At 45.9% G+C, this 15007-nt stretch overlaps 1 protein-coding gene across 1 annotated transcript in view; it reads left to right on the plus strand.

The window, feature by feature from the left end:
- The first annotated feature begins 9444 nt into the window (after positions 1-9444).
- CDC5L (cell division cycle 5 like) overlaps positions 9445-15007 on the plus strand; it is an 88516-nt gene continuing 82953 nt past the window's right edge. The window contains exons 1-3 of the mRNA XM_088467255.1: positions 9445-9667; positions 12159-12262; positions 13490-13651. Coding sequence (XP_088323381.1) covers positions 9623-9667; positions 12159-12262; positions 13490-13651 — 311 coding nt within the window. The 5' untranslated portion in view covers positions 9445-9622. The remainder of the gene's footprint in view (positions 9668-12158; positions 12263-13489; positions 13652-15007) is intronic.

The following is a 15007-nucleotide window of genomic DNA, read 5'->3' on the forward strand; positions in this document are numbered from 1 at the left end:
TATGTTAGCATAAAAGCAAAATTGACTGGAAATGATTGTTAAAGGTGTTAATAATAGTGTAGGAACAAAAATAGGACCAAACCACATGATTTTAGTTGTTTTTTATCATTTTTTAAAGAAATCCAAATCCAAAAACAAGATCAAACCTATAGCTGCAAATGTAGCCAATTTTCTGTAAGGGATGCAGTTTATAGACCGGCGGACTAAATGCTGCCAGTCTATATCCCGACAGGGGACTTAAGATAGGCGACAAAATACTGACACCTATCTTAATCCTGACGTTGGAACGCCGAAGGACGACAGCCCGAACAATGTACTGTAAGTCCAGGGCGTCCATAGGGTTAGGTTTAGGAAGTGTAGTGGGGTTAGGGTTAGGTTTTGGGGGGGAGGTGAGGGTTAGGCACCCCTAGAGGGAAGGTTTAGGGTTAGGCACTCCAGGAGGTAGGTTAGGGTTAGGGATCCTTCCCCCCCGGGAGGGTTAGGTTTAGGGTGCGGGAAAGGGGGGGTTAGGTTTAGGCACCCCCGGGTGGAACATGGGGTTAGGCACCACCCCGGAAGTTTTAGAGTCAGGCACCCCTAAGGGAGATTTAGGGTTAGGGGGGGAGAGGGAAGGGTTAGGGTACTTACTAGCCGGCACCTGGATCTCCTCCTGTCAGGTTTCTCCTGTCGGGATTTGAACCTAAACAACTGCCAGTATTTCTCACGGATTCCTTCTGTAACTATCAATCTGTCATATTCCCTCCCCGAGCTCTAGGAAAACGCAGTGCGGCATGCAAGTAATTGTAGGTCACTGCTCCTTTAAGAGAATGGGGCAGATAATTTGATATGGAATTATCTAAATTGCCAGCAAAACTAATTGAATACAGATTTACCTGTCAATCAGTTTATATATCAGTATAATGACACTGTAGGCTACATGATGGTGCTTAAACAACAAATGAGAATTTCTTTAGTCATGCGAAACAGTCTTCTGAGTTCTCTGTAAGATTCTAATAGGACATAATTACCTAGATAGAATCTTAAAGCATGGCTGGGCAATAATCAATACAGCATGTCATTGTGGCTATACATTTACCTGGAGATTAGCACATTTTCACAGTTAATATTATTATCATTTATTTATATGGCGCCACAAGTGTTCCGCAGCGCCTTACAAAATATAAAATCAAATACGTGACTAAAGACTTACAGCGCAATACAATGCAGGACAAGGACATGGATAATATACATTGCTACATTAGCGACCATAACACCCACATAAGCAGCAGAGCTTAAGCAACCAAGGGGTAAATTTACTAAAGGTCGTTTTGCAGCTCGATTTGAGGAGTGAATTAGCTCCTTTCACTGCATTCGACTCAAATCGAATGCAGTGAAAACCGTTTTATCACTGCATTTACTATTACTCGATTTGTTTTGCGATTTGCAAAACAAATTCGATTTGAGTCGGTTTGGAACAGTGATTTGCTGTTCGATTTGGCATGTTCATGTCCAAATCGAACAGCAAATCACCCTTCAAAACGAACTGCAAATCCCCGACACCATAGAACTGCTTCAAGTTCGTTCTCACACAGATACATGAAGACATCAGTGAGATGCCTGCATATATCTGCCTAGAAAGAGTGTCTAAAGAGTTAAAATTAAGAAAAAAAATGTGAGGTTCCCCCCCAAAACAGAACCAGCCCCGTACTGCTGAAACCCATGTCTGGTTAACTAAGTACAGGGAAAAAATGACATAGGGTCTCCCTCTACTTAGTACAACCAGCACTGGGCTATGGGAAGCAGGGCTGGTTCTGGATTTACAGGGAAAAATTTGCATAGGGTCTCCCTGTAAATCACAGAACCAGACCTGGACCCTTTCTAACGGGGGACTGATGCCACAGCCAGGGGAGCCCTATAACTGGGCCCTCCAGCCGCATCGTCAGCCCTGTCCGCTAGTCAGCCCAGTCCAGAGATCCCTGGGGAGTTGGCGACCCCTTCTAAAAAAGGGGTCTCCCTCTCCAGGGCACCCCTAGCCTAGACTGATAGCCCAGGGCTATCCCCACCACCCCTGGGCCGTAGTTGGCAGGTTGATTGTGTGAGTGATGTGTAAAAATAGAAGTAATAAAACATTGTCTTTCCAGTAGAACTGCAGGTCCCAGCAAGCCTCCCTGCATGCTGGTACTTGGAGAACCACAAGTACCAGCATGCGGGGAATTAAGGACCCACTGGGACCTGTAGTTCACCTGTAAAGAAATGTTGAAAAAAACACACACATCTTACACAGTATAAGTTTAATACGTACATACATATATACACACTCACACATACTCACCTATATTACCTCCAGTGGTCCCCTTGTCCAGTAGGCATCGATGGGTGAAAATAAGAAAACAAGAAACCTGACCATCGCATTAAGGAATAATCATTCTAACCAGAATGATTATTCCTTCCCGAATGAAGCGCACAGACGCGGCTTCCTCCTTTGAAGCTGTGTCTGTGCATTCATTGTCTGAGAGAGGTCAGGCCCCACCTCTCAGCCAATGAACGGCTCCTCCATTGTACTCAGTGGTGGGAGCCGCAGGGTAACTAAAGTTTATCCAGAAATTAAAAAATGATAGAGTGATCTGCAAAAGGCCACAGCATCTCCTTCGCTCGACTGTGTGGTCTTGTCACATCCAGCGGTTTACGGAGTTCGATTTGGCTGCAGCATGAGACAGCTCCCGAACCCAGTCTCAGGGGAGTTGAGATGAAGGTGGAGTGGTAGCATTCCTGTGCTGCTGTGTTTGAGAAATGGTTAATTTTTGGTTACAAAGTAGTCAAAAGTCCAAATCCAGTTCAAACTCCGGTTCTAACTCCATGCTTCAGATGACATGCTTAAGATGCTGGCTATAATAATGGCAGGCCAAGCCTGTGTGTGCAGGCTTTAGAATGAGTCCCTTTTGCAGGAGATGTTTGAGCAGTTTGTTCAACAAGCTAATTAATGGTGGGGGAAGATGCAGCCTCACAGTTGTAAAACAAACTTTCAATACAGACTATTCTTGCAGTGAAAAGCATCAGATATGGAAGATGGCATTATTTTACCTAGAAAGATATGAAATATGATATTAAAACTCATCTCCGGTTCTAACTCCATGCTTCAGATGACATGCTTAAGATGCAGGCTATAATAATGGCAGGTTTTAGAATGAGTCCCTTTTGCAGGAGAAGCTAGGTCAGCTCTTACGTCTTAATATAAGATAAATTGTTACAAAGATGTAACCTCCGTCATTTGTCAATTTAACTTAACAGAATTGACGTCAGAGACATGACCGGCTTTTCATTATAATGTCAAGTTACTTATGCAAATTAATTTTGAACTTCCTAATTATTTATTTTACACAGGTACAGCCTCGATGGGTCTAATATTCATCACGGATTGAAAGCCTGATTACAGTGTAAAGTTATGTAAGTCAATAAATATATAAGACTATAAAACGGTGCCCTTATGCCATAAATGCTACAGGCATTGTTTTAATTAGCTATTGGTTTGACATTAATCTCATGTGATCCCTTGGTGCCATTGCGCTGAACATTGTCAACCAGACAAAAAGTTGGATTCTCATCGACCTTTCTGTGAAGGGTGCCATAATGTGGAAATGATGTAACCCTTAAAGTACTGTACCTGGAATGTTTGGAAGTTGGTCCAGTAGTCCAAATAAAAAGTTCCAAATATGCACAATAGCCGTAAGTGGTAGATAGCCAAGGTTCAGGTCCACTCCGTACGCGTTTCGGCTATTAGAGAGACTTGATCGGTAGGACATCTTCGAGATTGTAATATATGTTGTAGGCAGGGGAGTAGTGAGGGTGGTTCCGGTGGAGCATGAGCTCCAAGCGCCAAAATGGGCAGGGGCGCCATCCAGGGTTCAGGAATTCATGGGGCGCTGCACAGTATGACGGCCGCCTGTTATGGATCTGAGATCCGTTTCTACATTTCATGCTCCCTCAAGCTGCCCAGATTGCCTCCCCTCCGGCCCTCCCTCCTCTGTGATCATATTCTGTCAGCTCCCCTTACATGAAACAAAAAAAGGTATCCCCCAGCACTCAGTATGATATCAGCAATAGAAATTTGACACCCCAAAGCAGCCCAGCCATACCAACCCAGGGAGCACCACGCCACAAACTCTTCCCCAAAAATATTATTTTGGAGTGGCACACTAGAACACTCCATTTAGCACTTTATTAATACTTATTTTCTACTAATACTTCTTTACTTAGCATTTTAATTACACCCTTCACCTGTTTATCACCCCCTTACACATAGATTTATTAATAATATTAACACTTACTAACACCTTTTAGTTTCGTTTTCACTGGTGTGCTGCCCTGGGGTGGCTGGCCTTTGATGGCTTTTTGGGGTTCCGCGCCCTCGGCTTTAACCTAGAAGTAGAAACCTCCAGTATCAGAGATGCTGTGACGTGGCCTGGAGGCTTAAATATATCTTTGCAAATATATGCAACTAAGATTTCTGATTTATCTACCATCATGTAGTTTTTCATGTCTTATTGCTGATATCATACTGAGTGCTGGGGAAAACTTTTTAGTTTCTTGTATAGACTAACCCCTCCCTTTCATGCACCTGAGTCTTATTACTAAGGTGATTGAGCAGCTACCAATATGCATTGCAGCTCACCTTACCCGTCAGATTGATTAGATTCACTTCTCACCTCTTTAATTCCCTCCCCTCTCTACCCTGTGATTGTCTCTTTGTCCCTGCCCTCTTCTTTCTTATTGGCTTCTGTCACTACCATTCAATTCTCCTTTTCTCTGATTGGCTTCTGTCACTGCCCCTCACCTCTCCTTTCTTATTGGCTTTTGTCACCTCCCCTCTCTGATCATCACTTTCCTCTCCCCTTCTCCTGTTTGATCCCCTCCCTCCTTCTCTCATCATTCATTCATTGTGCTTCAATGGACTTAAAAGTGACACATCTGAGGTAAAGTCCTAAACTTCAATCATAAGGTATTAGATAAAAGAAAAGTCACTGCTTTGCTATTTAAAGCAATTAGGTATTCCCAGGCATGAGCACAAAGTGTTATTTGAAAGCTCTTTTAAAAAATATTAGGAGACCTGAAGTAATAATAATGGTGGTAGACAGAACATGACATGGTTAGTAGTACTCACATTAGTATAGGTGCAATGTATATTTGCTAAGTAGGAGCATAGCTGAGAAGGGAACTTCCCCTAGGTGTTCCCACTCCAGTGACAGCTGCTTGGGGCCATAATTGCAGTAATAAGCTGTGCACCCTGTGGAATTTCACTTATGTACATGTATTCTGTCAATTTAAGTTAAATGATCAGAATATATAATACAATCTCCTCTATTGACTCAAAGGAGCAAAAGTCAGATCCTAGGTGCTATACATAAAGCAGTGCCAAAGGAGCTACTCCTTAATGTCAGATTATATTCCCCCCAATGGGACCTCAATGCTCAGCATGATGCTGCCACTGCTTGCTATTTTATTTTCACTTCAGTATTCCCCTGCGGGCTAGCCATGCCCCAATGGCACAGTTCAGTACAGGGAGGGCGGCGCTATGACATGCACTTTCTCCGGGTGTTATGGTTCCATGCTACTCCTCTGGTTATAGGAGTACACCTTCTTATTGAAGTAATTTCCAGCACTCCAGATAAGATTTGTGTGATTGTGCAGTGGTGGGTGGGGGTGACGAGGAAAGCACCAATCATTGTCAGCTAATCTCTTTTTTAGATGAAATCACACAACACTTGGGGGTATCATTATTATTATCATTTATTTATATGGCGCCACAAATGTTCCGCAGCGCCTTACAAAGTACATAAACAAGTTGTAGACAAGCGACTTACAGAACAATACACTACAGGACCAGCACATGGATAATATACATTGCTACATTAGCGACCATAACACCCAGATAAGCAGCCGAGCATAAGCAACCAAGTGTTAGGTGCCCTAGTGGTGAGTAAGAAGTAGATGAAACTAGGGAGAAGCACAAGAGGGTAGAGTATATTTACTAAAGGTTGGATTTGGGTTTTGGGCCATTATTCCGACCATTTACTAAATCAAACCTGATTGTAATTGACCAAAAAGTCAAATTTAGAAACTTTAGAACATCGGACCAGCAATAGATTTTTCAACATAAAGAAGAAAAGGATCCACAGTTTTATTAATGGTCGGTTTTACAAACGACTGTAAACCGATGGGAAACCCGCCTAAAGCGGGCGAGTTTGGAAGAAGCACTGCACAGATCAGTATAATCTGTGCAGGGGTTTCCCCTATTTTTCAATAACCAGCACCAGGCTGAACCAGCTGGGAGGATAATGCCATAACGGGGACTGTGCAGGAGCAAAAATACAGAAAATCCCTCCGGCACATGCGCTACCCTGTGAGTACGCTGTTGAATATGGTATCGCTGGCATTAGGAACGGCGAGGTAAAAACATGTGCATTACTGGGCAGTGACTGAGAGGTGGCCTTAAGATGTGTGCAAAAAAATGTCTGTCATGGGAGTGTCTTGTGGGCGTGTCACTGAACTCGGCTGTGTTCTCAGCCACAGAGCCGCAGCCACAGAGACACTGTGCCTACAAGGGTTGATGGTGCGCCAGTTGTGGATTATTCAGGACCACTGTCAGAAATGCACAGTCCACGGGCATTGATAGTGGGCATCTCAGGGCTGGCATTCAGCGGTGCACACTAGTACACAAGAGGAAGCCTGAAACCAGCATTTGCATATTACCACTGATGCAATTTTTGATTGGTTACATTTGGATTGCGCCTTCAGTTTAAATAAAAGGGTCTTCAATCTTTAGGTGAAAATATCTCACCCAGAGATGTTGTCAGTGACTTACACTGGCTGTTCCAAGAAGGTCATTTACACACATTTATATATGTTGTGATAATCGCTACACCCTGATGGGAGTACTCTGATACTGTATGTATCCATCAACAAGTGGCCAGTGTAAAGCATACTTGCCTACCCGATTTGGCCGGGAGCCTCCTGAAAATCGGGTGTCGCTCCCGGCCCCCCGGAAAGGCAGGCAAGCCTCCCGACAGCCTCGGACGCCCCCTCCCCCCCCCCCTCTCACGATTGTATGAGAATCCCCGGGGGAGATTTCCGGCATTGCTGCACAATGCCGGAAATCTCTGCATTGTGTATCGGGGGCGGGGACAAAATTTACGTGACCGCGTGGACACGCCACCGCTCCGCCCACAAACACCGACCACGCCCTCCAATTTTGCCGATCTGGCTGCCCCCTCCCGTAACGGTTAGCCAGAATGTCGGCATCTATGGTGTAAAGCACTCATGCCTTGGGACCTGTCCCTAATTTTCAGGGGCAGAGACAGATTTGGAAGGTTTTAGGGCTGACCTACCGCACTGTACACTTCGTGTCGACATTCAGAATGCTGACCTTCTGACCGAATTCCGTGGTAGGATGAAGAGGTGGCACTGCTACAGAGATTTACAGGTGGAAAAATGTAAATCCAGGCAAGACTGTACCAAGTGAGACAATACCTGGCATCCTATGTATACGGTTATATTACAGTACATATTCTCCATTTAAATCCACCTTTGGAGCAGTATACTCGAGGCTTTATATGGTTTGTTGAGCGGCAATTTGGACAGAACATATGATATGTTTCCAAGCTCCACATGTACTGTTATATTATCAAACAAGCAGATTCCTGATACCTACAGCCGGGTACACACATATACAGTCGTCAGGCTGTCCTTTTGATTTAGACTTACCTTCGATCATGTTTGTCGGATGATAACTGGTCGAATCAAAGGATCGCATCTTATGTGCAGTTTAATATTCATCTGATTTGACCGGGCCAGATTGAACCAAAAGTGTAGTGTGTGCGCACCTGCGACCGTTCCTGCAATTCTACACCAGCAGCAACTCCACCTCTGTCGGCGGTAGAATTATTTTCTTTCATTATTTTGGCAGTCAGGATCGAAGGTCGGCAGTATGATTGTATGTGTATGTGCGTGCGTATCGGCACTGTGGCGGACGGGACTTCCGATCGGGAGTGAAGTCGATCAAAACATTGCATCTAAAGAGTGATCACAAAAGTGTATACCCAGGGCCTGATTCAGAGCCGGACGCTCTGACCAGAGCGCTCGCTCTGAATCAGGGCCCTCCTACCTAACATTGAAGCGGCCTCTTGGATGCTCGCATAGCTGTGGGTCACAGCTTATGCGAGCGTCCATGATGATGGTCGCGATGGTCAAGACCATCGCGACCATCGGGCTTGCGACGAGACCCTGCGGTAGGGTCTCGTAGCCGCAAGCCCTGGAGTGATTTTGGCTCTATCAGAGCCAAAAATCACTCCCGCTGACATCACTAGTGATGTCAGTGGGGCCGGACCCAGACCGGAGGCGTTCCCATGGGAACGCTTCCATCTGGCAGCCACGCCCCCGGCACACCCACCAAAGGGGGCGTGCTGTCACTCACCATCGACAGCATGCCCCCTTTGGTGCGAGATCCCGAGCGACGGCTTCCCCGTCGCTTGCCGGGTCTCGCGCATGCGCACGACGGAGCTCCCTCCGTCGTGCGCATGCGCATTTGGGTACCAACGACCCGCTTGCGAGCGTCCTGCGCTCGCGAGCGGGTCTGAATGAGACCCCCAGTTCATTGAACTGTATGTGTATTACGCTATACACTGTAGCGTGCTAAGTAGCAGTTTTATTTAATTTTTGTACGATAAATCCCACTAGCAATATTATTCTATACTGATGAATAAACATTCTCCTTTTTATCAATATCAGGCTTACTAATCATTAGTAATCAATAAGTACAATGTGCTGAATCTAATATAGTTCTTAGACATAGGCACAGGGGCGTAAGTAGGTATTTGAAGGCACCATAACAAAAGTTTGTAAGAGCCCCAATTGGGTTGAATACGTCATCGCGGCATTCAGAATCCCGGTCAGAATGCCGGCAGCGGGATCCTGATAGTGAAAATGCTGGCAAATCTCGTCAAGTATTTTTAGGCTAGCCCCCACCCCTCCCGCAGCCTGACCCTAGAAGCAGCCTAACCCTAACTCTCCCCTCCCGCAGCCTAACCCTAAAACCCTGATACTTACCATTACAAGGTGTCGGCATTCTGACCCGATGGGATCCCGCCGTCGGCATTCTGACCGCCGGGTATCTGAATGCCGTGAAGCCAACTACACCCCCCCATGTACCACCCAATGGTGAAAAATATATATATATCACATGTAACTTTTACAAGGAAGACGGCGACTTAAACTCTGGGTCCTATAGCAGCTGCTGCTATTGCATCTATGGTAGTTACACCCATGGACACCCCTATTAGAGAGATACACGTTTACACCTAATGAACAGCCCTGTGAATAGAAACTTGTAACAAAACTGCAAAGAAATATTTATGCTCTCAGTGTTCCTCTCACCAACTTACTTTCCTTAACATTGCAGGCTCCGGCCGGCAGAGGGCGCTGTGCAGAGCGGGGTCGCTGTTGGCCGCTCTCTCCCGCCTCCGGTTGATCTCGGAGTCCTCGCGTCACCACAACAAGTGTCCCCGGATCAGCGTGTTCTCCTCCTCCCCGGTGTCACCGGCCCGTTCCCAGCAGCACATCCCCGGGCTCCCCGGGACCGAGCACCGCAGCCATGCCGCGCATCATGATAAAGGGCGGGGTGTGGCGGAACACCGAGGTGAGGGGGCTCTGGGGGTGACACGGGACCTGCGCTGGAGGCCTGATGGCTGCTAATTCCCCACCAGGGGGGCGGCTCACCCTCTGTCGCCCAGGAATGGGACTTGTGCTTCTATAGCAGCTGCAGGGCCACTGGTTACCCCCCTTCTCTGCTGGGACTTGTGGTTCCACAACTGCAGAGCGCGGTTCCCTAAGGATGGGGTTACAGAGCATGCTGGGACTTGTGGTTCTGCTGCTGCTGGAGGCTACAAGTTGCCTGAGTTTTGGCTTGCAGGACATTCTGGGACTTGTTGTCTCACACCTGTGTATCACCTAAACCCTATGTGTGACTGGCAAAACATGCTGGCACTGGGATGTAGTCAGGAAGCCGACGGTCTAAATGCCGACCGCCGGCCTCCCGACTGTCTAATCCCGGCAAGGTACTAATGAGAGGTGTCGAAAACCCAACGGCTGTCATTAGACCTACGCCCGGCATACCGAACGAAGGTAAGCCGGGGTGACTTAGGGTCAGGCACCATACCCTCCAACTCTACTGATTTAGTCAGTACTGTACCGTTTTTTAATGGTCTGTACCGGCAAACGGGCTGTACTGTTTGTACCGAGTTCCTGATTATTTTAGCAGCGCTGCTGGGACACAGGACTCCCACAGCGCTGCTGAGTGACAGGCGGCTCTGCTCCTCTCCCCATGGCTCTCTGCAATGCAATTGCAGTCTGTACTGATGCTGCCATAATCAACCCAGCGCCGCTGTACCTCCGAACCCCAGGTACAGTACCCGTGGACATGCCCCCTTTATCATTTGCCACGCCCCTGTACCGGATTCTATATGAGAAATGTTGGAGGGTATGAGGCACCCCCCCGGGAGGGTTAGGTTTAGGCACTAGGGGAGAAGGTTAGGGTTAGGCATCCCTAAGGGAGGGTTAAGGGGGAGAATAGGGTTAGTTATACTTGCCTTATTAGCGATCGGGATCTTCACCCCTGCCAGGCTTCCGCTGCCGGGATTTGAACCATGCGGCCGGCGGTATTACATACTACACCCGCTGGGACTTGTAGTCCTACAGCTGCTTGGAGAGCCACGGGTTACGTGTGTGGCTGTTGGGGCATGCTGGGACTTCTGGTACCCCAGCTGCGTGGTGCTTGAAACCTCATACCTGCTGGTGTTACCCTGGTGTGAGTCAGTAGCGCTGTAAACTTCGGTACGAATGCGGCGCCCCAGCGCTGATAATTGAGCCCTTGTTCCCTCCGACCGTTGTGCAGCAGGGCTTTTTCTTTTCTTATTTTTGGGGCACTATATAAGTGCAGGCAGCGTACATTACGTGGTATGGGAGACAGGCAGTCGGGATGCTGGCTGGTCAAGACTGACAGCAGCATCCCAATGCTCAGAATCCCGACAGGAGGTGAGTAAGTATCCTAACCCTCCCCCTCCCAACCCTTCCTTCCTGCGTCCTAACTCTCCTGGTTAGTGCCTAAACCTAACCCTCTCCCCGTAGTGCCTAAACCTAACCCAACCACCCTTGTGGGTGCCTAACCCTAACCTCCCAACCCTGCAGCCTAACCCCCTCTCCCCTGCGGCTAATAGCTAACACTGGGTGCCATAGCCATACTTACGATTGGAATGCCATCGTCTGCATCTCACCCGATGTCAGGATTTGGGCGCTGGGATTTTGCCCTCTGGCATCCCGATCGTCTGCAAAGATATGTCAGTTTGTTTTAGAGGGGGCACATTGTGAGCCCGGTCGCTTCGATCACACTGCGTTAGGCTGAGAGAAGGCGACAACAGGACATTTAGTTGCAAATGCAAAAAAAGCACAGAATGAACCTATTCGTAATTACTCCTTTAGGTAAAAACTATTTTAATCCTGTAAATGAATGGTATTAATATAGATATGCTGCAGCAGCATTGGCGTGAGGCAGTAATTCACATGACTTGCAGGCGGCCAGTAGAGTAACCAAATGCTGGCCTGTGCCCAATTCCCTGTGTACAGTATAACTATAACAGTTATGCTTGCGAATGACTATATTCCTCTGAGTATAAATTATTATCCAAACGTCAGCGCTGTTCATTTGTCTCATGCTGGGTACACATTGGCAGATCTATTGGCCAGTATATTGGGTGCCCGTTGGCCAGTGTGTACGAGCGACGTTTTTCACAGACATATCATGTTGGTTGTGCTGCACAGCTGATGGCAGATATATATCTGCAGACATATCTGTCCATCTTGCTGTGTGTACGGGCGTTTGGGCCGCGGAGAGGGGGGTGTGACGCCCCCCGGCCAGCAGGACCTGCGGCCAACTGACAGATAGTTATTCAGTGTGTTAATTACTCGATCTGCAGATATATCTGTCAGGTGTGTACCCAGCATTACCCTCAAAAACAAAATATTTGGAAAGTACATTTATCTATTTGTCTCGGCAATCCTCCTTTTGCTTGTAGTGTGCTGGCTGTTTACGGTCTACTGTACAAGTTACATTTTCGCTTCCTTTATATTTACAGGATGAAATTCTTAAAGCGGCGGTTATGAAATATGGCAAAAACCAGTGGTCTCGTATTGCATCGCTGCTGCACAGGAAATCTGCCAAGCAGTGCAAAGCCCGATGGTAACTCAATATAATACTAATTATTATACGTTATATGAAGAATTTCACTTAATGCTCCTTGGGAAAAATATTCAATAAGCCTCCAAAAGGAGAAAGTGGTTGTGGAAACTGCTATTTACGTGGCGTTACAACACCCAGCATTCACGGGTATAACCCGCATGCCTTTAGTGACTACCAGGGGAACGCTCACTATTTGTAGGACTAGGTTACCCAGGATTTTGGAGAGTGGGTGTGAAACTAAGTCAGTGTGACCCCTGAACCACCATAAAGCTATACATCTGGTATAAGTAAAATAGCTGTGCTGGCCTCAGCAGACACAAAATGATGTAACATAGGGGGGAATTCAATTAGCTGCTGTAATTTACCACATGCTAAATATTCCTCCGGGGCTATTCAATTAGTCCCAATGACAGGCTGCACTTATCAGGGATAATATTGGCTCCTTACCCCAGTGTGGATGTCAGGGTGGTTAGACTGTCATCCCCCCTTGGTCCAGAACTGATGTGACTGCTTCAATAATATTTGGAAAATGTTATGTTGTGCAAATAAACTATATTAACCATCTGATCCATGTAATTCTCTGAAAACCATTGATTCCCCGGCCTGACCGTTTCTAAGGGTGCTTTTTCTTTTTGGAGATGCTTACTTGATCAGTTTGACAGTATATTCAGTACACTTATTGAGTAATGCTGCCCACCCACAAGACTATTTTGACAGGTGATTGCACGATAACTACGTTATCGTGCAAACGCTTGCAAGTCGGGCACTTTAAAGTCGGAAACGACCAGCGATGCGCGCGTCCGCTGGTTGCTTCCGACATCAATCATCAGGCAAACCTGCTGGTCAACCTGACGAGCACGTCAGGTTCAGCATGTTGCCAGATGATTGGTGAGCCTGCACTGAACGACTGCTCGTTCAGTGCAGGCTCATCACAGCCATAGAAACGACAGCACAATTACAATGTGGTAATCGTGCTGTAGTTTCTATGGTCTGCTAGTGGATGGGCAGCATCACTTTCTTAAACCTCACCTTAGTAAATGATCTGCTCAGACTTTGTTACAGTAGGGATTTATACGCCTTTGGGGACATTGTAGAGATATAAACAAGCTGATAAATGTTGGCGATGATCTAGCCTCTGGCTACTTTGTTCTAATAACTTATTAAATACTTTCTGCTGTTTGTTGCAATTGACAGTGTTGACTGATGTGCTCTCTCTGTATGTAATAGGTACGAATGGCTGGACCCCAGTATTAAAAAGACAGAGTGGTCTCGTGAAGAGGAAGAGAAACTTCTACATCTGGCCAAGCTAATGCCAACACAGTGGAGAACAATTGCCCCTATCATTGGCAGGACAGCCGCCCAGTGCCTGGAGCACTACGAGTTCTTACTGTAAGTGGCATCATATGTTGTATTTGTTTCTCATGGCTAATGGCTCTGTCCACAGAATGGCTGCCTCCGCTGTGTGCAGTCAGAGGGGTACATTAATCGTTACTATATCCCCTACCATTAGAGCTGTAGTCAGCCTGACAGGCATTGTACATCTCTAGTCCTGATAATCTAATCTTAAGGTGCATACACACACAACGATTTTTTTAACGATACCGTTTATTGTTCAATCATTGTAAAAATCGTTCACTTTCTGAGTTAACACGAACGATTATCGTTCATGCGCGTTCACGTTTGTAGTTCAGTCAGACTGACCAATTCAACGATTTTCAGTAAGGGACTATGCAAAAATCGTTTGTAGTTCAAAAAAATCGTTCATTACATTTAGTAAATGAACGATTTTAGTAAACTATTTTCGCTCATTTTTCCCTTGAAAAAATGAACGAAAGTCGTTTACTAAAATTGTTCATTTACTAAACCATTGTGTGTGTGTGTGTGTGTGTGTCTATGTCTATGCAGCATTAGGGGTATATTTACTAAAGTGAGAGTTTTTGAAGTGGAGATGTTGCCCGTAGCAACCAATCAGATTCTAGCTATTATCTTTTAAGGTGTTAGATAAATGTTAAGTAGAATCTGGTTGTTATGGGCAACAACTCCACTTCTAAAAACTCACTTTAGTAAATATACCCCTTATTTATTTATTAACAGTTTCTTATATAGCGCAGCAAATTCCGTTGCGCTTTACAATTTGAATTAACATTAACATTATACTGGGTTGTAAAAGACAGACATACATAACATACATAAGGGAAAGAGGGCCCTGCTCGCAAGCTTACAATCTATAGGGAAATAGGTGTTGATACACAAGAAGAGGTGCTACATAATGCAAATTGGTCCAGCCCGATTGCAGATGTTCTTGGTGGGCTGTATAATCCAATCACACTGAAAAGTTGGCCTAGGGTTAGGAGGATGTTAAATTGAAGAAAGAGAAGATGTGATAGGTGTTTACTATAAGTAGAGAGTTAAGCTGGCCACACACTAGACCAACTTACATCCAACCAGCCAACTTGTTGATTGGTTGGAATGAAAATCTGGTAACGGATGGGAGTAAATGATGATCAGCAATTTGCTCCTAAATGCCAGAAAACAGATGAAAATGGTCGGTCAGACAAGTTCGTTAAATGTTTGATCTAAACAATTTGTTCAACAGTTTCTGTCCATTTTCCGGCATTTGGGAGCAAATTGCTGATTGTCATTTGCTTTCATACCTTACCAGGTTTTCATTCCAACCAATCAGCTAGTTGGCTGGTTGGATGTAAGTTGGTCTAGTGTGTGGCCAGCTTTAAATAGGGAGCTATA

This window comes from Taudactylus pleione, unplaced genomic scaffold (assembly GCF_031769625.1).
Source record: "Taudactylus pleione unplaced genomic scaffold, aTauple2 ptg000070l, whole genome shotgun sequence".
NCBI lineage: Eukaryota > Metazoa > Chordata > Amphibia > Anura > Myobatrachidae > Taudactylus > Taudactylus pleione.